At 43.3% G+C, this 24,217-nt stretch overlaps 1 protein-coding gene across 7 annotated transcripts in view; it reads right to left on the bottom strand.

The window, feature by feature from the left end:
* The window catches only part of TSPAN4 (tetraspanin 4), a 647,139-nt gene that overhangs the window by 96,203 nt on the left and 526,719 nt on the right, over nt 1-24,217 (bottom strand). For all 7 annotated transcript variants that reach the window (XR_005225423.2, XM_043547930.1, XM_037899602.2 and 4 more), the window contains one exon: nt 3,791-3,982. Coding sequence is in view for 6 of the 7 variants with exons in the window: in XM_043547930.1 (XP_043403865.1) it covers nt 3,791-3,982 (192 nt within the window). In the remaining variant the exon portion in view is untranslated. The remainder of the gene's footprint in view (nt 1-3,790; nt 3,983-24,217) is intronic.

The raw sequence follows: 24,217 nt of genomic DNA, 5'->3' as shown, positions 1-24,217 counted from the left end.
GCTGCAATTTAAGCCCATTGGTTCTTGTCCTAGCCTCACTTTGGCACAGTTCAAGGGAAGGAGAAATAAGATGGATCTAACCCACCTTTCCACTCCTCCTCAGGGGGACTGACTGGGGGATTAAATAGCTTCTTAAGGCAATTGAGAGGTGAGACTACAAAACGTGCAGACATATCTAAGCTAGCTTTGATCTAGATAGCTCAAGAAACCACAGCAGGGAAGGAGCAGTAGCACGGGTGTCAGCCGCTCAAGTATTTACCCAGGGTCCCAGGCGGTGGGGCTAGCTCACGCAACCACCTGTGCAGCCACAGCTTTGCTGTTATTATTACTCAAGCTAGCTCAGGGAGGTCTACACCTGCTGCAAGCAGACCTCCCAGTTACAGCATAGGCATTTCCTACGTCACAGTGTAATTTAGATGTTGGCTGCAATGGCTCACTAGAGATGGCTGCCCCAGATAAGGATTGGTGTCCCACGTGGTTGTGCAGCATGGCCTTGCCCACTCCTGACACACATGCAGCAGTGGGGGGTGTTGGTGGTGTAGAGCCAACTATGCTGCCTTTATTTCCCCCTCCCCAAAGGATTTCCGTATAAAAACAGAAGCCTTGGCTGTCCCTTTCAATCAGCTGACTTGCCACCTTCCATGGCCAGTTCTGGGGCCAAGGATCTGGTTCGTTGCACCAAACCCTGAACAAACGGGCAGCATGAAAGAGGATGCTAAAAAAGGGTTCTAATTCCTTATAAACCCTGCCTCCTTCCAGGAGGAGGGCTATTATTTGTCTTAAAACACAAAATGGTTTCAAGCATCATGGATATTGGAGTGTGTGTTAAATAACCACAAAAACTCTCCAAGGACAGAACACTAACTTTACCAATGGCTCTAATTATGGGGATTGAGCATGGATTCCTGTTTTCAAAGGTTTTGCATAAAATAATGGTCAGGAGCTCCTTCCACAGGGCTTCTGTGAATCTCCTGCTTCACAGTTAATTGAAGGTAGTTTTGTTATTAGGCTGACTGGCTACCAGTTTGCAGAGGGCTCAGGGTAATTAGATAATGGAGCCAATTAGCCACTTTCAGCAAGATAAAAGCTGAGTCATAGCTCTGTTTTGGGGTATTTACTCATCTTTTAGCCTGACAGCAAAAAGAGACAAGAGTCAACAGTGTGCGCTTGTTGCCAAGAAGGCCAATGGCATTTTGGGATGTATAAGTAGGGGCATTGCCAGCAGATCGAGGGACGTGATCGTTCCCCTCTATTTGACATTGGTGAGGCCTCATCTGGAGTACTGTGTCCAGTTTTGGGCCCCACACTACAAGAAGGATGTGGAAAAATTGGAAAGAGTCCAGCGGAGGGCAACAAAAATTATTAGGGGACTGGAACACATGAGTTATGAGGAGAGGCTGAGGGAACTGGGGATGTTTAGTCTATGGAAGAGAAGAATGAGGGGGGATTTGATAGCTGCTTTCAACTACCTGAAAGGGGGTTCCAAAAAGGATGGCTCTAGACTGTTCTCAGTGGTAGCAGATGACAGAACAAGGAGTAATGGTCTCAAGTTGCAGTGGGGGAGATTTAGGTTGGATATTAGGAAAAACTTTTTCACTAGGAGGGTGGTGAAACACTGGAATGCGTTACCTAGGGAGGTGGTGAAATCTCCTTCCTTAGACGTTTTTAAGGTCAGGCTTGACAAAGCCCTGGCTGGGATGATTTAATTGGGGATTGGTCCTGCTTTGAGCAGGCGGTTGGACTAGATGACCTCCTGAGGTCCCTTCCAACCCTGATATTCTATGATTCTATGATAAATGACTCTTTTTAGAAAACTAAAAGCTTGTTTAAGGTCTAGTGCAGTAGACTGAGCCTCTAGAAGCACACTGCCCTAAACAGAGAAAGGATGGTTTTGTGTTTAAGGCACTGAACTGGGACTCGAAAGATTTGGGTTCAGTTGATAGCTCTTCTGAAGACTCTTTGTGTGACCTTGGGCAAGTCACTTAATTTCAGCATGCTGCAGCTTCCCATCTGTTTAATGAAGATAATGCTGCTTCCCATTTGCCTTCACTATTTAGATCAGGGGCAGGCAAACTTTTTGGCCTTAGGGCCGCATCGGGTTTTGGAAATTGTATGGGGGGCTGGTTAGAGGAGGCTGTGCCTCCCCAAACAGCCAACCGTGGCCCAGTCCCTGCCCTGCTTCTCGCCCCCTGACCCCCCCCCCCGGGACTCCTGCCCCATCCAACCCCCCCGTTCCCTGATGGCCCCCCCTGCTCCCTGTCCTCTGACTGCCCCTGGAACCCCCATGCCTGACTGTCTCCCACTGCGCCATCCAACCCTTCCTCTCATTCCTGACTCCCCACAGGACCCCCGCCCCATCCAACCACCCCTTCTCCCTGACTGCCTCCTGGGACCCCTGCCCCATCCAATCACACCTTCTCCCTGACCGCCCTCGGAACCCCTGCCGCCCCATCCAACCCCCCCTCCCCCGGGACCCCTGCCCCCATTCAACCCCCCATTCCCCACCCTCTGACCACCCTGACCCCTATCCACACCCCTGCCCACCCCACCCCCCCCAGACTCCCCTCCTCTCTATCCAACATCCCCGCTCCCTGCACCCTTACTGTGCGGCCTGGAGCACCGGTAGCTGGTGGCGGAAATCCATGGAGAAATAGTATTAAACACTATAGTATTTAGTATTAGTAGAAATAGTATTAAACACTTCTATTGTTAAAAAATACACCAGAAGCAAAGAATCATGAAACAGAGGCTACAGAAAGCCTTCTATACACTAAAGAAAGGGATTTTACAGAACTAAAAATATTCTTACAGAATAATTTGTGTGTCCCTTATTTCTGGTTACTTTCACACACCTCACCCCACATTTGAGCCCTGGCAGGCTGAGGTGTGTGGTGGGGAACAACTTCAGCTCACACAGAGACTTTGCAATGCAGCCGGGGAATCACTTCACCAGGCCTAGTCCCAGCTTCACTCTACCCTGGGACACTGGATTCAATCCATCTGTGAGGTGAGAAACTACCTATATTTAAGACTGGATAAACAGTGTGGCCATAATGCCATGACCTCACTGATCCCCCTTTAGCCTCATGCTACACAAAATATTCACCCAGTATTAACTGTAACGGGCACCAACTGTGGTAAACCAAAGCAATGACATCAAATCAGGTTTCAGTAAAACACAAGCAAGATCTGTGGCCTCAGTTAAATCTGGACCGTCCATACCTTATTAACTCTTAACCTCTCATTTAACAGCATAAACAACATCCCAACCTTTTAAGAGTTAACTACTGGCAAAAACCAATGGTGGTATCAAGATTATACATCTCAATTCCAGTTTAGGCCAAACTCATAACTTCTCCCTGCACTGTCTCCCCTCGCCAATGATCCCCACCTCAGGCCCTCATAGCACCAGCCCCACTACAATAGCTATTGAAGGTATGTAGCCGTTAAAGCTGGCTGAATAAGGACAAGGAATTCAAGGGTGTGCTGCAAAAGCCATCTCGGCAAATCCCTCAGCCCCCAGGAAGCACACAAATGCATCACCACCATCGCTAAGCCCTCCCTTCTTGTGAGCGTCTCGTCTTTGGCGAAAGTGTTAATAGAAGCAGGTGTGGTCAGGAATGACTTGGGAGATCAGAGAATGACTGAACCATGACTCATGCCTCGTCCCGGCCCAGAACTGACCAGTCTGCATCTTAAATACCGTACATGACTCTAACGTGCATTGCAGTGGCACCAGAACCAGGAAACAATGGACACCACTGCTGACCGCGCATGTCTTCATACTCACACTCAGCAGGAGGCCCTTGTTTTCTTTGATGGCACCTATACAGCCGACGAAGCCGATGATCATGACAAAAGTCCCTGTGACAATCAGCAGGTTGGCAGCCGACAGGGATGGGAAAGAAGAGGAGAGGGTAGCAAAGTTCCCTTGGGTAACAGCCAGCCAGATACCAACTCCAAGGATCCCGCAGCCTCCCAGCTGGGAAAACAAAGAAACTCTGTCAGAGAATCCTTTATTAGTATAATTTTTATCATCTATATCGCAGTAGTCTCTAGAGGTCCCATTGTACTAGGCCTTGTGTGTACACACACACACACACACACACACACACACACAGAGACACACAAAGTAAGAGATCATTCCTCCCCTAAACTTCTTTCAGACTACACAAGACAAAGGGTGGAGGAAAGAATCAGTATTATCCCCATTTTACTGATGGGGAAACTCAGGCACGATGATGTGACCTGATTAAGACATGCTGCATCTGTGGCAGAGTCAGAATCCAGATCTCCTGAGTCTCAGTCCAGTGTCCTAACCACAAGGGCAACCTCTTCTTCTTTCCTTCTCTGAGGGAAAAGCAGGCACTCTGGGAGGCAAGGGTGAAACTCCCATAATTTCTGGTCTGGTTGTGGGCCAAAATATCCCCAGGCACTATTTAGGCAGCTCAGAGAACTGCACATAAAGTAGTGTGTGCTACACCCCCTCTGCCTCTTACCCATGACACACAATCTCCCACTCCTGGTATGCCGCATATATCAAGGCTTGCAAGAGGGACTGCATAGTGCTCCTTATGGCTGTCCTAGGCAGTGCCTGTGCTAGGGAAATTCTCCATGGCCAATTAAGGGGGGAGGGTTACCGCATACAGGGGCTGTAGTGGGAGAAAGGATCCCTCCACTAGTATTGCAAATAATGACACTGATCACCCGTATTGTGGCCTAGTTACTTTGATAATTCAATTCTCAGCAGAGAACTTGAAGACTCCTTAGGCTGGTCTAGAACAGGACCAAGTGAGAAGCAATAGTACACGGTTCCCCAGATACATAAAAAGTGGAAAGGCTGCACTAAGGTGTGGGCAGGCTCCACCACAAAAACAACATCTAGGGTGGCTATATTCACTGGGACTTTTTAAAAAATGTGTTCATTTATCAGCCTGCTGTTTATAATTGTGAGAAAGCCCACAGAACTGTAGCAATCCAAGTAAAGCTGTGAAATTAAATAGACTTAAACAAAGGGGATTTCATTTGATAATAGTCCCACAGCAGAGCATCACTTAGGTTTCTTTCAGTCCCTCTCTTTAAAATAACTGATTTTTTATTGAGTTTTATAATTGCACTTTATTATCTAAAATCAATTAAAGGCTGGGAAGGAAACCATGTTCACATAGTAATAAGTCACATGTGTCATTCTCTTTCAGATGCATATCAATTAAATGTCTGCATAAAGTGGGTGAACATAAGGCAAATCATGAACTAGGAAAGGAAAGAGAAAGAGCTAGCCGCAAACCCGGGCATTAGACCTCAGAAATGAAAGAGAGAGAAAAAAAATCCAAGGAAACTGCAAAGTAATCACTCAGTTTGTATAACTTTAATCAGTTATTTAGGGCTGGACTGAGCATCTGCGCTGCCCCCATCCCCTCTGAGGGCCAGTGCAGAGCCACACAGCTCAAGGCAAGGCTGAGGGAAGGTGCACAGACTGCACCATCTTTTAGTATGTTTTAGCTTGTTCCCTCAGTTGCTCCCAACATCTTTGGCAGGGTGGTAAAGGGCTGCGGCAATACCTCACACCAGCCTCATGAGATCAGCCGATTGTCATATAGAGGAAATAGTCCTTGTGTTTCCTTCAAACATAGGGACTACAATTGTCCTTATGTGGGATGCCTGCATGTCAAACAGCTTCTTATGCTCCAAAAGATTTAGAAAACCTGACCTACAAGCAGAGGTTAAAAAAACAACAGGCCTTTTTAGTTCAGAGACAAGAAGACGGGGGGGGGGGGGGGTGATAAGTTTTCCAATATTTTAAGGGCTGTTATAAAGAGGACTGTGACCAATTGTTCTCCATGTCCACTGAAGGTAGGACAAGAACCAATGGGCTTAATCTGCAGCAAGGGAGATTTAGGTTAGATATTAGGAAACACTTTCCAATGACAAGGGTATTTAAGCTCTGGAATAGGCTTCCAAGGGAGGTTGGGGAGTCCCCATCATCAGAAGCTTTTAAAAACAAGTTGGACAAACATCTGTCAGGGATGGTCTAGGTTAACTTGGTCCTGCCACAGCACAAGGGGCTGGATTTAATGACTTCTCAAGGTCCCTTCCAGCCCTACATTTGTATGATTCTATCTCCTGCCACACATCTTGCACAAGAGCCAGGGACAATTCAGCCCGTATGATTCCCCCAATTATATACAATATATGTACACACTAACCAATCCATGCACCATGTGGTCACTGCCAAGATTTCCAAAGAGGTGTAGTTTAACTAAACAATTTGTTTAGGTGTTCATGCTTCAGGTACCATCCCTCCCCCTAGTCATTGGTTTAGTGCGCTTCAAGGAGCAATGAAAATAAGCAAAGGAAACAACAGCTTAAGAAAAATCTCTTAAGCGTAAAGGTCTATTATACTGTGGAACAGCATCTGCAGAGAATCCCAAGGCTGGAATCAGCTACAATTGGACTGGTCAAAACAACTGAAATACACTCTCAGGACATTCCTGCCCTAGCAGAGAAAATAGGCGCAAATACCCCATAGCTTTTTCTCTCACCCCAATTTCTATGATTCTATACCTCAGAATCAGCCTCTGAGCACTGGGCACAACAAGGCTACACAAACGTCTCAATGAGGCAGTAACGAGTACAAATCCCCAGGAGCACCGGAGGCATCCATTTGCAATCCATTTAGCTATTATCTTTAATACACTGCTTATGAAATTCCAAGGCACCAATAAAATGCAGCATACGTCATCCCCGTATCAGAGCCCTTATCATTGTTATTTTGTTGCCTTGACTGATACGGAATGTATATGACTGTACTTTGTAATCTGCATGAAGTGCGTCTCACTAGTAAGCATTATTATTCATGCGGCAGCTGAAAGATTTGATTGCAGCAACCGTTCCAGCATCATCTCTTAAATTCTTTGCCATATGAAGGGCATAAAGCTATATGAAGTCCTTCCAACACCATTGCCCCTAGGATCCTAGATTTCCCCAAAGACACCTCTAGCATCAGACATTTAGTTATGAGTACATTGATCCTGCTCTCAAAAAATCACTCCACACCAACGCATGTTCAAACAGAAGCACGTGTACATGCAAATGTTGGGGTTTGCGGGTGTACCCATTTAGTCCAGAGCTGAAAACTTAAGGCCAGTTTGTCAGCCCATGTAGATCACCATAGCTCCATTAACTTCAATAGAGCTACATCAATTTATACCAGCTGATGATCATTCACAGAGGCTTTAGACGTCTAAAAGGAAAAGTTGATTAACCAAAGCTGGCAGTCTGGAGAAAATCTCACCAGCATTCCAGTGTCTTGGGAATGACTCTTTCAGCAATAGGCCCAATTAACTCACTCTGACTCACAACAGGGGATTTCACAAAGCCCTTCTCATGGGAAATGACAACAGTGCCCAATCCTTCTGACTCCAGTTATGCTCATTCCTCCCACGTCCCCGCTTAGAGTGCCCCACATCAAAACCACAACATGGCAATCTCTGTCCTGAAAGGCAGGGACTCCCTTTAGAGCTAAGCAATGCAGTTTTTTTAGGCCCTGATTCCACAAGGCACATAAGCACACTCCCTATTCATGAAAGCACTTAGGTATATGCTTAATTTTAAGCATGCATTTATGTTTCCTTGACTTCAGCAGCACTTAAGCATTTGCTTACGCACTTTTCTGAACAGGACCCTAAGGCTCTGATCCAAAGCTCACTGATGTCAATGGGAGTCTTCCAGTGGGCTTTGAGTCTGGTCCCAAGTGACCAAATGGACCGTTGCTGAGCAACTTGAGATACACTGGCTCTTACCATTCTCTGAGTACAAGCAGCTGCCTCTGCCATCCTGTGGATTTGAGAGACCTTGTTTATTTACATTATAGATTTTGGAACAAAGAGAGACTAACGTAAAAGTTTTGTTGCAGTTGATTCCCTGCTGCCTGCCTCTTTTGATTTCTACTTGACATCTAAGGAGCTGCAATTTACGGATAATTTTACTCGGTTATTTATGTTGTTCTTTTCCTCCTGGTTTGTGCCAAACACTTGGAGGAAGAGTGATGAGATGATAGCTCTTGACAGCTTTCAGGGATTGCTGTGATGTGAAATAAAACAAAAACAAAATCACTAACAGGGCTGCTTTTAAACAGCTTTCCTGTGTCCAAGAAGGCTCCAAAATTGTCATGGCTAAAGGAGACACTAATCACTGAAACAAAAGAGCAGCAGAAAGACTGTGGAAGTGGTGTGATATATTGGCAAATAAATATAAGCCCGTATTGAGTTCATGTGGCAGGTGAGAGACAGAACTTGCTTATCAAAGATGACGCCATATGCCAGATTTCTGATTATGGCTTCACACATTCTCCTTTGAATTAAAAATTATACCTGACACTGGGACCCAGGAGATTTGGGTTCAATTCTTGGCTCTGCCACACACTTCCTGCTGGGAATCTTAGACAAGTCGCTTGATCTCTCTGTGCCGTAGTTTGCCAGCTGTAAATTGGGGATGACAATCCTGCCGTTGTCCACCTTGTCTATTTTTGTAGAAGACTGACAGCTCTTCAGAGCAGACTGTCTCTTACTATGGATATGCACAGTGACAAGTACAACTAGGCCTTGATCTTGGCTGGGCTTTCTACGCACTACTATAATACACATAATAAAGCATTTCACAAAGATTAGCTAACCCCCACAACACCCCAAGTGGGACAGAGATTATTACTACCTAGTTATTATCCCTAAGGGTAACCTTTGAAGAGAGAGGTTAAATGATATAACCGTGGTCCAAGGGTCAGTAGCAGACCTAGGAAGGAAATGAAGGGGCTTGAATCTATTCTCATTTACCCCACGAGAAAATCCAGAGAAACTCCACTGAACACAATTTCACCAGTGTAAATCTGGCTGTGTATGTGATCAGACACGTCCTAGGAGTCCTGACTCTCACTTCCTGTGCTCAAATGGCTAGACAACACCTTCTTCCAATAGTCCCGGCCACAAGATCTCAGCCATGCTTGGACCAGGAATGCATAATTACTAACTTCACCCAGGTGGCAGGCACCACTCTTCAGTGTGCCTTACTCGCCAGATCTCAGCTGAGAGACATGGTACCAAATTGGGCTCTGATAATTATGTCTCTCAGTTTTTAACAATGCCTTGCATGAGAGAACATGCTGTGGTCTCTTCACTGTGTGTTGCTAAACTAATAATGGAATTTAACTCTTTGTGTGCCTGCAGCCCACAGCACACAATAGGTCCTTGGAAGCAGCATATATATTAGGACTAGATGAACAGTAAGTACCTAGCCTAGTTCAGGAGCTATAGGGTTTGCAATGCCTGTAGAGAGACACCTATGTTTTAATACAAAATAGGCCCATTGTTCAAAAAAAATGGCTAATGCTGCTGGGAGACTCCACATATCAAACGGTGGGCCCAGTTCACCAATCCAATCCACCTACATTAGGTACCAATTATGCTGAAGTCAGTGGAGTTCTAGGGAAGCGCATTGAGCCTGCGAGAAAGGAGAATTAGGCCCCGTGTGTTTGTGCAGGGAGTCTTGCATGCTGTGTAAACTGCAAGAACAAAGAGAAAATGGTTTAAGTGTTCTCCTTTTGTGCATAAGCAAAAATAGAAGAAAGAGCTCAATAGCTATGTCTGTACCAGGCTCCTCCGAGTTGGCTCCAACTGCACTCATTCCCTGGCCTCTTTGAAGGGAACCACAGATATATGATAATCAGTTGCAGGAGGAGCAAATACTGAAAAAAATCAGTAAGAAGTCCCTTTTCTTGACACCCGCTTCCCCCGCTTTCCTTTTCCTCTTAAAATAGCCGAGAGCAGTTTCTTGCCTGGAGCCTTAGCATATGCCCAGCCAAAACCCCTCTCTTGAGGTGCATGCACAATCAGAAACTAGAAGCATCTACGTTAAGTTTACATGACATTAAAAGGACCACCTCATCCCAACTGAGAGACTCCCCCCTCTCAGTTTAGACCCTCAGGAACATCCACAGCAGGACATGCAGAAGACAAATAGACTCAGCTTCTGTCAGGAGCAAAGTCCAGAGTGAAGAGCCGTCCACTGAACATGCCCAGCACTCAGCCCACAATTATGTAAGCATAGGGACTTTCACTTGTCCAGCAGGTTCAACTACCTGGCTAAAATGCTGGGAGAAAAGTGCTCCCTGAAACAATCAGCACCATAACTAATAACAATGAACACACTGAACTGCACCTAGAAACAAACTGGCAGCTAGTGCATTCTCTAGTGAACCGGAGTCCTGTGTTCCCTGCAAGATGCACTGCTAAGTAAGGGCTGGATTGAAATCTTGTAATCCATCCTGAGGAAGGAACCACAGTTCCCTAGGAGCAGAGCCCAGCATATTGTGACTCAGAGTCACAGTCCCTTCCCTGCTTCCCCCATGCTCCTGGGGTAGCGAAGTCATTTCTGTCAGCCCTTTTGCAGGCACAAGTTGCTCCCCCTCTGCGCCAGCTCTGGTGCATGGACTGTTGCATTGCACAGGGGTGGAACCAAATCTCTACCCGCCTCCTGGCCATAGCCACCCACTCCTTGCCAACCTGCAGGAGAGAGAACACAACAGTCTGGTGGCAACTGCTCTCCCTGCTGCATAGGTTTCAGTGATGGGGGTAGACCATGCAACAGAATAAGTGGGATCTTTATGTCCCTTCCTCCCCTGCATAGGAATGCAGCAGGGTTTATAACTGAGCCCTACGTAGGCAGGTGCATTCAGTACCAGCTGAAGTTTCCAAGTGGTCTTCAAGTTTAGTTCCACGTACCGTGCACAGTTTACTCTGGTGGTGACAAAGGCATGGACAGTTATAGCAAGGTTCAAAACTAAAAGTAGCATCCCACTAGCCAAGCAAAGATGAAATCTCTCTCTCTCTCAGACACACACACAAACACTCACTTTGGGTGGAAAAATGGCCTGTAGAATAATTCTAATGGGTTAGAAAATAAATTATTCAGACTTCAATGCATACATTTAAAATTGATCTTACAGCATTGTAAACAAAGTAATCCCAAGCAACCCCAGATACACGCATGCATATGGAGGAATTAATTCTGCAACTACAGCTACTCGCTTACAATATAGAGGGAGAAATTGCCTCATTGTTCATCATAATGGCCCTGGTGTCCCTAAGTGATTTTTTATTGGTTTTATTGCATAGAAAATGCATCTAATCAAGGATTTTCATGTTGTATCTGATTAGGATCAGCACACCCTACCTCATCGTTTAGACAGACATTCTTTTGCATTTAAAAAAAAAGTCAACTGATATTGGTCATACATTACACTCAGATTATTTAGTTTTGCAGTAAAACTAATTCACATATTATTATTTCTGTTTATAAACTAACAGGCGAATCATGTTAACCTCTTAGAATCACACTGGCTATAAAGTAATTTCCTATATGCATACGCTATCACCACTTTAACTACAAAGCAGAATAAAAGTAATGTCATAGTATTAACATTGTTAGTAATAGTTATTGGCTAAATAAAGTAAGGCATACCTAAGCTATTGTTCCTTTTATTCCTCCAACAGCTCTGGGGTGTCAAACAGACATATTCAGAAGAAATGAGAACCCTTCATTATAAAACAGCTTCTTCCACTATGCTGATCACAGCTCGTTATAGAAGTACATGTGGGGAACCTGCTGGTGGTTCATCCAGATGAGCTGACACTTTAGAGGTTACCTATTATGGAGGAGTAAGGGTTTGGGGCGGGGGCACACATAACTGACTAGCTCTTCCCTTTGGGAAATGGAGTTCAAATCAGCAATTAGTCACATGGGGATTATGTCGGGTGGAGTAAGTGAGAGAGCCTTGGGGACATTTGTCCACACCACAAAAATCACTAGAGTGTGGCACTTGTTTGTTCAGTGTGGATCTAGGACTGAAAGAGCAGAGCTTGTCAATATGGCACGAATGGGATGCTTTCGCAGAACTGTTGGGGACGGTGACAACACATACAGGCCTCCATACCTACATGCAGCTAATGCTATGTCTCTTTTACTTTCCAAGCTCTGAAATTCACCAAATGTTATGGAAAAGAGGGGAAGAACAGTCATATGGTTAAGGCTATGAATTGAGATTTAGGAGATCTGGGTTCAATTCCCTGCTCTTCCACCGAATGACTGTGGGAAAATTACTTAATCTCTCAATGCCTTGACTCACCATCTATAAAATGAGCATAATAATCCTTTCTCCCACCTCTTGTTTAATTAAACTGTAAGGGCAGGACAGGGATTGGTTTTTACTGTGTGTATTTACAGTACCTAACACAATGGGACCCTGTCTTCTCTGGGGCTCTTAGCAATAATAAGTAGTAAATTAGAAAAAAAATTCTGAAAACGTTTTGGTTAGTGGGGACACAATCCTTTCCCTGAGCTTGGGCCCTTACCTCTTTTGCAGAGTTCAACTTGCAACTATTTCCTGGCTGCATCAAAATTCGTTTAAACCATCCATACTAGAGAAAAATTCTCCATGTAACACACTGAGGACTGGACTGTGCTATTCAGATACTGCCCTGAATAGGGAGTTGTGGGGAACTTCATTGCCTGGGAAGGAGCTCAGGGAGGGATTGTCTCTCAAACCAGCATAATACCTGTCTTCACTCCCTGATATTCAGACAATTCCATCCTATGCTATTCAGGTTCTTAGACCATGCTCATCACTAGGTCATCTGAACGCCTTTCCGCGATACTATCCCCTTTAGTGCAGGCTCTACCTATTCTTGTGCTCTACAGAACCGTGGGAAGAGAGAGCAAGGCTTCTGAGGTCTGTTTCATGCTTTTGAGGTTGCATGGAGCTAGCAGTCCCTTGTGCTTCCCAGGTTCAGAGTTCCCAGTTCCCCTGGCCCTTGTGTAAGGTTCCTTTCTTCCTTTCCCTCTCATTCTGGGCATCTCCACAAGGGCCAGGGACAATCTGGGTCTAAAGAGTTGGCTGTAATGAGACTGAATTGGTTTGGAAAGACCACTACAGCAGAACGGTTAAAGGTATCATCAGTTGCCTTGCTCACACAGAGCAGAAGCGCCATTTTGAGGTGAAGGCTTAAATAGATATCTTTGGGGAAAATAAAAGCCCGAATATGTCAGACATAACTTATTATGTGGTGACAAACTAATGGGAAACAGGGCACTCTAGAAGGAGACATCTTTGCTGTAAACTGAATGAATGTGTCACCCCCATCACTAAGCATGCATTATTTGTTTTACAATACCTGGGACTAAAGACACTGAATTTTTCTCTTACCTGCATCGGGTAACTATTTACTAATGACTGCATGTTTGGAGGGAGCCTCTGAAGGATTTGTAGCCACTAGAAGACAATTCTTCAAGATCTCCAACATTATGTGACTTAGCATATCTAAATGACTAAGGTAACCCATGGAGATGAACACAATGGGCCAGATCCCCAGCTGGTGTAAACTGGTGTCACTCCATTGAGTTGAGCATTCACTATTCTGAAATGCTAAACTTTCCATCTTCTCCCATTTCAGAGACAAATGATAATACAAGCCCTGTCCTCCTTCCCTTCCCACCACCAGTTTTAATATGAACTTTCTAGTGCAATTTTAATTTCTTGCTTCATTCGTCTAGCACCAGCCTGTTCTCAGGAGTGGGGGGATGCAGACATGCAATTAGTTAAACCCCTCCTAATCCTGCTTCTTGCCTAGCTGTAATTCAGCTCTGACTGATGTACCTGGGAGAATGCCGCTCTTCTTAAATCAAACAGCAGAAATCCCCAATGTAATTAGCTACAAATCAAAATATCTCTTTCTTGCTCAGATCCAGTAGGCATATAAACCATATTTCCTTACAGATGGGCACAGGAATCCAGTGGAGGTTTGTCTTACTCCAGAATTACCAGTGGTGAGGGAGTCCGCTACTGGCCTGACACGCAGACAATTTATTACAATTTCTGCACTTTTGATCTGTGACAAATGCAGGCATATGCTAGATGAGGTGCCTACCAGAAATGGATTCCAGTTTCTTCACTGATTCTGAGGGTCACTCTCTGAACTAGAAACAATACTTACACCAAATATGTTCTGCACTCGAGTCATGAGACACTGAACAGATCAAAGGAATTTTAACTGTTAGCCTTCTAAACACACAATTCCTCCTCCTTTCTACTGCTGTCTCCCCTGTTTCAACCCCTTGGGTGAACACTTCAGAACTGCTTAAGGGATCTGGATGCATGGGGCAGATCCTCAGTGAATGTGAATTGTCATAGCTCCATTGCGCCTGAAGATCTGCCCCACAATTCCTATTAAAATCAATGGGAAGTGGTTATCCAAATCCTCTAGTCAGTTATAAAGATATGTGCTCTTATTTTGAAGTATTGGGCAGCCTTTCTGGAGCGATGTTAATGCTCATGTGAACAGGAATGCTTCAGGAGGGCTGGTGGAGCACAGTGAATGAAAGGCCTACCCCATTTCCACAATAACATCCACCATGTTTGTAAATGAAAATGAGTCTGGTAGTTTCAATATAATTCCTGGTGAACATCTATCTAGAGCAGTGGTTTTCAACCAGTGGTCCGCAGACTATGTCTTAGATTTTCAAAGGGGTCTACACCTCCATTCAAAAAATTTTAGGGGTCTGCAAATGAAAAAATGTTGAAAACTATTGGTCTAGAGGCACAACAAAGCATAAATGTCACTAGTGTATTTCAGCCCAGGATTGCAACAATAGGATGTACCACTAGAGCTGTGTGGGAAATTTTGCAGTGTGCAAGGCTGCTCTAAATAGGACTGTAGCCTGGGCGATCCAATTCACTTCAGCTTGTACTTCCATTGCTTCCAAAACACGTTCTGCCTAGCTCAGAACAAAAGTGCCAATTCCACCCGGCACGGAGCTGATAACTCCATGTTAATAACGCATCACAATGCAGATACGTCTCTACTACCAGGTTCAGGGTTTCATTTTAAAAACAAAATATATTTCTTGCTGGATTTTTTTTCTTCATTTTGCTTGGTTGTCATTTTATTTTGCTGTTGTCTTGCTGCACTGAGATTCCTGCAACCCCTAGGTAAGGGCTTTCAGATGGATAGGATTGAGTTAGGCACAGAGCATTATAGCTGCCACTCCTTGCAGTTCTGCAGATGATAAACAGAGCATAGGGATTAAAAATTAAAAGCTCTATGAAACTAATTCTTTGGCCTGCCATCCCACTTCCTTTTCATCTGGTTGAAAAATGAATTTATAACAAGAAGCTACAATTTGCAATGCTGATAAAACTCTGAGCTTGAAACATGGGCCATTATTTACATAAGCACCAGATAAATTCCTTCAAAAGTGACTGGTTTAGATCCTCAGCTGGTATAAATGAGTATGGCTCCAATGAAATCACTGCAGTAGTTTACATCAGCTGAGGATCTGGCCCATGGTGTTGTCTTAAATGCCAATACCTTGAATGGCAGGGTAATGTGCTGCTTTCCCTGTTTCTGAAATGAATCTCCTTCCCAGCAGTGCAATCTGGCGCTTTCCATTGCGCTAAGCATTAATTGACAGGGAAGTTAGTGGGTCATTATCCATGGTCCTGAAATCTATTATCCCTCATAGTAGTGCAATGTGTCTTATTCCAGGTTTGTGGAGCGGAGGGGCTTGTTTGTTTGTTTAGCTGAAGTTTGCTGCAGAGTGTGCCGACTACTGATTCCTGTGATCCTGAACCGTATCCAGTCTGTCACAACAACATCCTGCTCTCTGCATCCTCGATCCTCAGTGCCCTTTCTGGCAGCGTAATCAGTTGTCAGCTGTTCCAAGCAATGCATCTCTGCAATTTATATTGTTATTTTATTTCCTTTGAATCAAATGTAGCCTATAAGATAGGCTCTCTTTCAGGAGCTTTGGTATTTGCCAGGCTAATGCACTGTGCTAAGCATTTTCTTGCCAGTCCTAAAAATTCTACAAATAATTCAGCAGGCCACTAAAAGGGCCTTTGTTTTGACAGTATCAACAACAGCCACATTTAAAATTACACTTTTCTAGTTTCCCTTGGTGAAGTAATGTCCTCTCCAGAAATTCATTACTCTTCTTCTACCTAATTAACCTTTCAAGTTGCACTCCTATGTAATCAAAGAAGTATACTTGAGTACAAATGATGACATCAAAATAAAGGAAAGGAAATTAGAATGCTGTGTTTATGTTCCCATTGGGAAAGTGTACCAGAGGTTATTAGGTTGATCTCTGGTGTTGCATTAGTAGCATTCCTCTAAGGTAGGTTCATTCCTCTAAGATTTATTCATCGTGTCAATCGCAGTTGCAAGCAGAACAAAACTACAACACTTGTAACTTAATCATATCCAATCCAAAAATGTATGTTGTGTTCCTTGTACAAAAACTTATTGAAGCTGTCTTTGTTGGGGCTCAGAGACCCCAATTCAGCAGAGCAATTAATCACATGCTTAAGTCCATCCTTATTCAGCAAAGCATTTCCTCATTTTAAGTACCATTGACTTTAATTAATAATTTCTGTAGTATGCTTAATTGCACCATACTGCAGAGGGCATATCAATGATGGAGGATGCAAAAATGCAGAAAGGTAACATATGAAGATGGCCTACAATGGCAGTGTTAGACATGAAAGATTAAAAAATCTCAGAGTGGTTTGAAATTGATACTTATCAATGCCACAAGTTTCTAATTTGGAAATTTGCCTAAACTTTAATTCACATGGAGTGTTAATAAGTAAAGCACTGAGTTAATAACAACTTAACTGAAAATGCAAAGCAAATGCATGTATTAGAGTGAGATAGCAGAATGCGTAAGCATTGAGAAAAAGATTAGATATCTGCTTCAGGTTCTAGTTTTAACTGATGCAAAATTGAAAATGTTAAAGATTATTCATCTGCTCCTCAAATGTCATTTCCAAATCCACCTGGGATGATCATAATGAAATCAGTATAGTTGGAAAGAGAGAGATGTGTACAAGCTCTGAAATCTGAATCCAACAGAGGAAGTTAATCCTTTGGAAAAAGAAAACAGGAATGGAAGGGCAAAGGTTGTGGTCTGGAGCTCCTATGTTCTGAAAAGTGATCTCAAAAGGGTCTCAAACACAGTCTTTAAAATAACACAAAACAGTGTAATGACACCACTGCAAATGTTGGCAAGGCCACATCTGGACATCTGTCCCCAATTCTGGTCACTTACTTTAAAAAAGCCATCGCAGAGGAGATTGAAAAGAGAAATGAAAACTATGGGATTTAAAGTACAAGATGGACTTACACATAATGCAAAAAGCATGATGCTTGCAAAGGAGATGAACTAGAGGGGACTTACTCACAGGATCCTGCAGTATGCTGGAAGGAAGAATGGTCCAGTGATTGGGGCACCAGTCTGAGAGTCAAGAGACCCAGGTTCAAATCCCTATTCTGCTACAGACTTCTTAGCTACATTCACACTACGAGCAAGGGGTTTGATTCCCAGCTTGCACACACATGCGCTAGTCTGAGTGTAAAGAGTAGTGTAGCCACAGCAGCAGCAGCACAGGTTAGTAGTACACACCCACCTGACCACTTTAGGTCCATACTTGGCTTCGCTAAGCCGGGCCTGTGCTACTGTGGCTATGCTATTTATACTTGTGCTAGCATGAGTATATGTCGATGAGCTGGGAATCACACCCCTAGCTCATAATATAGACCTAAACTTAGGGCAAGTCATTCATTATCATTTGTAAAATAGCACTTCCCTCTCTCACAGGGCTAAAGAGAGGATTAATACACTAAAATTATAAGGTGCTCAGACAGTGGGGGACACATAAGTTCCTAAGATCAGTAGATGGAGAATCATGAAGGGTACAGGAACAACTGACACAGTCCCTCCTTTTTACTTTCCCTCAAAATATAAGAGTAAGTAGTGATTTGATTATTTTTTTAAAGGCAGCATATACTGAACAAATAGAAGAAAATGTTAATTTATGATGTATGCACAATCATAGAACACAGTATAGAATTACTTAGATACTATAAGACTGAGGGCTTTAGAAAACTTTAATACTGGATGTAAGTATAATAAAAAATTAAAAAGCAAAATTGATTTTAACTATAAAAAAGAAAAGATATTACCACTGTAAAGAGCACGCTAACAACTTCTGAAAACCTCCTCAAAGAGTCTTAAATAAAAACCAAGGTTTGATTTGCAAATATGTCTGAATAAAAGGCAGAAGGGCATGCTGCTGTGCTTAGGCCTGAAGTAGAAAGCAAACTAGCATGTTGCCCTTCTTAGTGCTGAAATATAGGAGGGGGTTTTGACAGCATGATCCACTGCTGCACATACTCTTGGTCCTTAATAATCTGCAGATGACTTTAAGAGCAACCTCCATTGTTCCTAACTTGCACAGTGCTGCCATCTTCTAATGTAAGGTCCCATAATTTTACTGTGGATTTACTGCTTGAGCCCTTATCACAGGGACATTACCTGTATTTGCAAAGATATAGAATGCATGATCTAATAGGTCTTCTCTGACTCACTGAATACATATATTGCTGTCCCGCATGTCCCATAAGATTCAAGCTCCTGAAGCTTAATAGCTTGCTTGGCAGGCCAACGTGCTGCTACAAAGGACACAGTGGCAATAAAGATAATGCACAGGGCAAATTCAGACAATGCCGCTAACTCTGCAGCCCGAAAAGGGACCCAGAGTCAGGAACAGGTTGAAATACTAGTGTGATGCTTACTGCATGTGAGCCAGCAACACACGGTGTGGAGTATGAGCTGCTTTGTTCTGACTGTGTGCTCTGTGCTGATAGTAATATATATGTGATATATCATAGCCCTGGCTTGGATACACAGTAGGCTCTTCCCTCTTCCTGTTTGACAGGAAACCACCACCCACAATTCCCTGATGTCATACACAGTTCTGGGTACATTCCTATTCTCCCCACTTCTCCCCGCAAGGAACTGAACCCTTCCCCAGCAGACATGAAATAGAAATTTGGAGAAGGATGGTTTGAAGCTCATTCACTGAGTCTCAGTCACTGGAACTGAGGAAGCCCAGCAATAATAATGCAATATGTATAATAAATAAAGATGCAGACAAGGACTTCACTTTCTGAAGCTTAGCCCCTTCACTGGGAGGGAGGAAGCAAATGTGTCTCTCTAAACTGGGCTTTCTATGGGGAAACTCCTTTTAAATGTATCCTTCAATCAATGTGTGGCATTCCAAACTTGTAGCAACAGGATCCCCCAGTTCGCGGCACTGATCCACTGATCTATACTAGACTGGTGAAAAATAATCACATTCTAATGACAAGCGGAAAATATACAAAGCAAAAGCATCATCTGGTTGCTTTGAAATTAAACAGAAGCTGAGAGAAAGTGGTTCAGAATCCTTTCAGGGTTTCTTTTAAGTGTACGGTTCATTTTTTTATATAAATATTATTATTCTAATTACATAATACCACCATGTGAGAAGTCCTTTATAATAAAACTGTTTTTACCATCTCTTGCTTTTATAACTTAGATTTTTTGCCTGTAAAAAGCTCTCCTACGTGAGCAGGGGTAAGAGAGAGCACAGACCATCCCTTCGTTTCATTTTAGCAATTTTTGAATAATCACTTATTTATCGTAGGCTCTGCTGTGCACTAGCACATGTGAGGTTTTCCCACACTCTTAGCTGTGCTCTTTATACACTATGGACCATCTCCTGAGCTACCTGCAGACACGGACAGTGTGCCACAAGCACCACCTCAAATAAACCTTTCTTTGCACTTGCAATGTCCAAAGGAAAGAGTTCACTCCTGTCTTCTCATCATGCAAACAACTGGGATGGGGGCATTTCTACTATATGGCGTATAGATGTGTATCTGATCAGCAACTCCTTAGCCATGTATTAAAGAAAAGCCCATGTATTGTTTGCTTTTGGGTTGCATTTCTTTTGGAAATCAGCGGGAGTATCACAAAGCTCCTGAAGTAAAACCAGAATCAAATCATCCGCATTGGGATGGTCTAAATGGGGAGTTTTGACTGGCAGGTAGCTAATAGTATTCCTTTGGCCAAATAACTGCTGCCACGTCATCTGAGCCCCAGAAGGGGATGACTGGGTTTATCTTCCTAGTTACCTTGTGACCTATTGCAATACGTCATCCTATGGCAAATGCCGTAACGTAACACAGAAAATGCTGTTTCTGGAGTCGTATCATGAGATCCCACGATACTCAAATTAATTCAACAATTAACTCATCTGGTCTTTTTAATTAGAACAATGTATCATGCTTTCTTCCTTCCGATAGGAATAGGAGGTTTGTTAGCATCCTGTTATATGTACATTATATGTGGAATTCAGATTATGTAAATGTTTAATAAGGACTTTCCAATTGATATCTATGGAATATGTTTAGGGAGCTCTGCTTCTGTTCTTGCATTGCCTGGTGTACATATTGCTTAGCACAACTTGATGAAGGAGTATGACTGACACCAATTCGTAGCTTTTTTATTGCTTTGCTCCCTCATGTTATACATTCCTGATGCAGCTGTAATTTATTGCATTTATGATGTTTGTCAATTTTATTTACATGCTCTCCCTTGCTATCAGAGGGAAAGGGGATTTGGATTTCTGGAGAGTCTCAATCACTCTGTGCTCTTGCCTAAGATGGAAAAAGCTCGTTCTAGCCCCAATAAAAATTAAGCAACACCTCAAATGCTTTCTCAGCATAACACTTTCCAACAGGAAGCATCATTACATAAATATGCCTTTATAAATTATATCTCTAAAGCCTTTGCAACTCACAGCACTTCACAAATAAATGTTCCACTATAGCGGTTTAAAAAAAATAAAGGTACAAAATCATTGCCAGTGATGATGAATGATAGGAGCTTAACAATAGTCAAGCGGACAAAGCTGAAATGTCCCAGGGGATACTGTGATTCAGATGCCATAGGTGGAGGCCTTCACACAAATGCAACAGCCTTCGCTAAAGAGAGGCCACCTGTGGAAAGCTCTTTTGATACTAGGCTGTCTAGCAATCCCAGGATGCCCACCAAAACAGAACAGAAAGGTGGAGATTTTGGTGTAAATTAAATGGGGTTTATCACCCCCAAACTGAACTGATTCCCATCAAAAGACTGCATTCCTTTAATACAACGTGAGACACACAGACAAATGCAAAGGCAGCACTTAAGGGCTGTAACAGAAGGAAAACAGGAGAAGCCTGAAGCGATGAGGTGCGTGTTGTTTCTGTTTGATTGGTTGTTGTGGAAGTTTCTGTTTATTTTTTAGTGGGAGGTCCTGGTTTCCTGAAGGGGAACAGCAGGCTAGGCTCCTGTTCCAGCTTCCCTGGAGGCCATTTCACAGTGGTATTGCCCACCCCACCCCACCCTCCTGTACTAAAATCTTGTCCACATACAACATTTTGAATGGGATTACAGTGCAACTGTGCTATATCTATGGCTTACCTAGAAGGCCAGAAAAAAGCAAAGGTACGCGTTTGGCAAGGTTTGTAGGATTTAGCCATGTTTACCGCAGTTTCAGGACTAAGTCCTATGTACCATGTTGAGCACTGAACACAAATCCACTGCCACAAGATATGGCAGTGGAATACTGTAACCCCTGCATGGGTTTAAAATAAACCCCAGCATGATGGTTTTGTGGAACATTGTATCCCTTCCTCACATATAGCAACTGGGAGTTCTGTGGTACAAAGTGCCAACATATCAATTAATTAGCATTATTCTCATGCTTTTGATAAAAACTGCAATTCAGAAAAGCACAGCAACACTCATGGCATAAGGTCATACAGAGCACCCACAGATCACTTTTTAAAGGCAGACAAAAAAAAGCAGAAACATAGGAAAGATCGTCTTGTGGAACTGGACTGGGACTCAAGAGATCTGGGATCAAAATTCCAGACTCTCCTGAAGATTTATAGGGTGACCTTGGGTAAGTCACTTCACCTCTCTTTTCAGTTCCCCATGTGTAAAAATACAGTAGTGCTTCCTTTCCCCCCACACTTTGTCTTTTATCGAGAGTGCAGTCTCCTTAGGGTAGGGGCTGACACTGTTGGTACAGTGCTTCGCACAATGGTCCCAGTCCCAGCCAGGTTCTCTAGAAAAACAAAGGGATCATCCCAAATGGATTTAGGAATTACATTTGAGGAGCAGTTGAATAAGCTCTATATCAACAGACCTCTCAGAATTAAGGCAATTTTTACCTAGCATGTGGAACTGCCCACAAGAGAAAACGCAAAGAGAAGGAGAACTGTCTGGAAGAAACCTCTTATTTGACATCACTAGAAAAACAACATACATGGAAACAGCAGCAAGATGTTCTCTTTGATTCACTAATATGTCATCATCTAGACACTTAGAGTCTGCAGCTGTACTGTAGAGAAGCTGCTGCTAATTAATGACCTTTGGCCACCTAATGCTAAATGATTGATTTCAAATGGTAAATGTATGGAACAGACCAGTAATGAGAAAACATCTCCTGATGATTTTAAAAGGTCTCCACTCCAATCACATTAACTATTTAACAGATGAAATGCAGTAAAAGGGAAGAATGCTCTTACTGCATAGTGTTCCTTCTAACCACTCACCTTCAGATGACTTAAGAGTCCTCTGTGGGGCACCAACTTCAATACTCTGTCTGGGCCTACCACAAAAACCTTTAAAAATCCCTGAGTAAGGGCTTGCCTAGTGGTAGTAACTACACACCATGCAGTGAGACACTAGGGTTTCAATTCCAAGTTCAGTCTCTCACTCTCTCAAGGGCAAGTGAGCCACATATCTGATAACAGCAAGGCCTGCTGGCTAATCTAGAAGTAACAATGCAAGGCTTCCACAATGAACTCCGTGCCACCTGCATACCAATAGTTCTGATTCAAGACTTGCTGACCACAGAGGAAGACGATGTGGAAGAAACATGGCTTTTCAGGGGCTCTCATTCACTTCAGTTTCCCTCTCCTCTGCAGCCTAGGTCCTGTATACTGATTGGGAGGGCTGCATAGCCGGTCCTCTTTCTTTGGAGATGGAGGATGGCTGCAAGAAATAGTTTTGCAGCTGTTGTGAGCTGTTGTGATGATCAGGAGTCTGAGAAGCTTAAAAAAAATGAGTAAATCTAAAGTAAGGTAACATCAGGTGAAATGCCCCTGTATAAATAGTGTACTCTCCTCACCAATTTTCCTTGCTTCACTGACCGAGCTGAATTTTTCCACTACATCACCCTCTACGTTAATTCTGAAATATGGAATCTCAGTGGTTTTGCTACTTTAGAGGAGCGCTTTATTCCTCAATGACATGAAGATTTTCCCTTTCATACTAAAATGGGAAGACTTTCAACTCAACGGCCTTAGCCTCTGATCCACTGCAGAGGTTTTGTGGCTCAAAGAAGCTCATCTCCATCAATTTGGGTAAGGAAAGCTTGAAGCGCTACCACCCAGTAGAAAGCTTAAATGGCTCCCATACGACCAGTTCTCTGAGACCGTCATCATAAATTTCTCTGTTTTGGGTTGCAGGTCTTTGCAAATTGGGAAACCACTGGTAAAGTTAACCTCTGATGAAGAGATCTGCAATTCACCTTTCCACTATGTTTCTAAGGCCCCAGGCTGACTGGAATGCTGAGAGATGAAAGGCTTCTGCTAACTACTAAAACTGCTTCCTAGTTCTCTTATCCACCATGCTCAGATGATAACACAAACACACCTGGGGACAGGGCAGGATCACTTGCTGCTCAATTGTTAAAGTGGTGCCACTTTCTCTAGCAGCTCACAGGTTTACGAATATTATTGCAAGTGATCATTCAGAGGCACTGATTGTCCCTATTTTTTGTATGCAACCCTCCTGAAATAATTCTCAACAGAAGCACAGAGCACCAGCTATATCCTGTGATGGATGCTCCATGCTGGATGTCAATCAGTTGTTGAGTGGGAAGAAGCAGCAAGTTCTACTCCTTGATCAGTGGTTCACTGTTGCCCCCAGGGGCATTAAACAGAGTGGAACATCTCATTATATAATCTTGGCCCAAGATGTCAGGGAACATAAATGGAGACAACTTGGGGGAAAATGGGGAAGAAAGAGACAAATGTGAGTGCATGGGGAAACGTTTAGCAAAGAAAGAAAAAATCAATTAGAAGGAACCAACAGTGGAAAAGCCAAATTTTTCAAATGTAGGTACCTAAAGTTAGGCACCTAAATCCATCTATAGCTATCACTGTAGACGGCGTATAAATAGTCCTGCTGAGATTATAGCAAAGGCTCAGTGGTGCTATTGCACAAC

This window comes from Chelonia mydas, chromosome 6 (genome assembly GCF_015237465.2).
Source record: "Chelonia mydas isolate rCheMyd1 chromosome 6, rCheMyd1.pri.v2, whole genome shotgun sequence".
NCBI lineage: Eukaryota > Metazoa > Chordata > Testudines > Cheloniidae > Chelonia > Chelonia mydas.
Note: the sequence above shows the minus strand (reverse complement) of the source record. Positions and strands in the feature narration are given on the sequence as shown.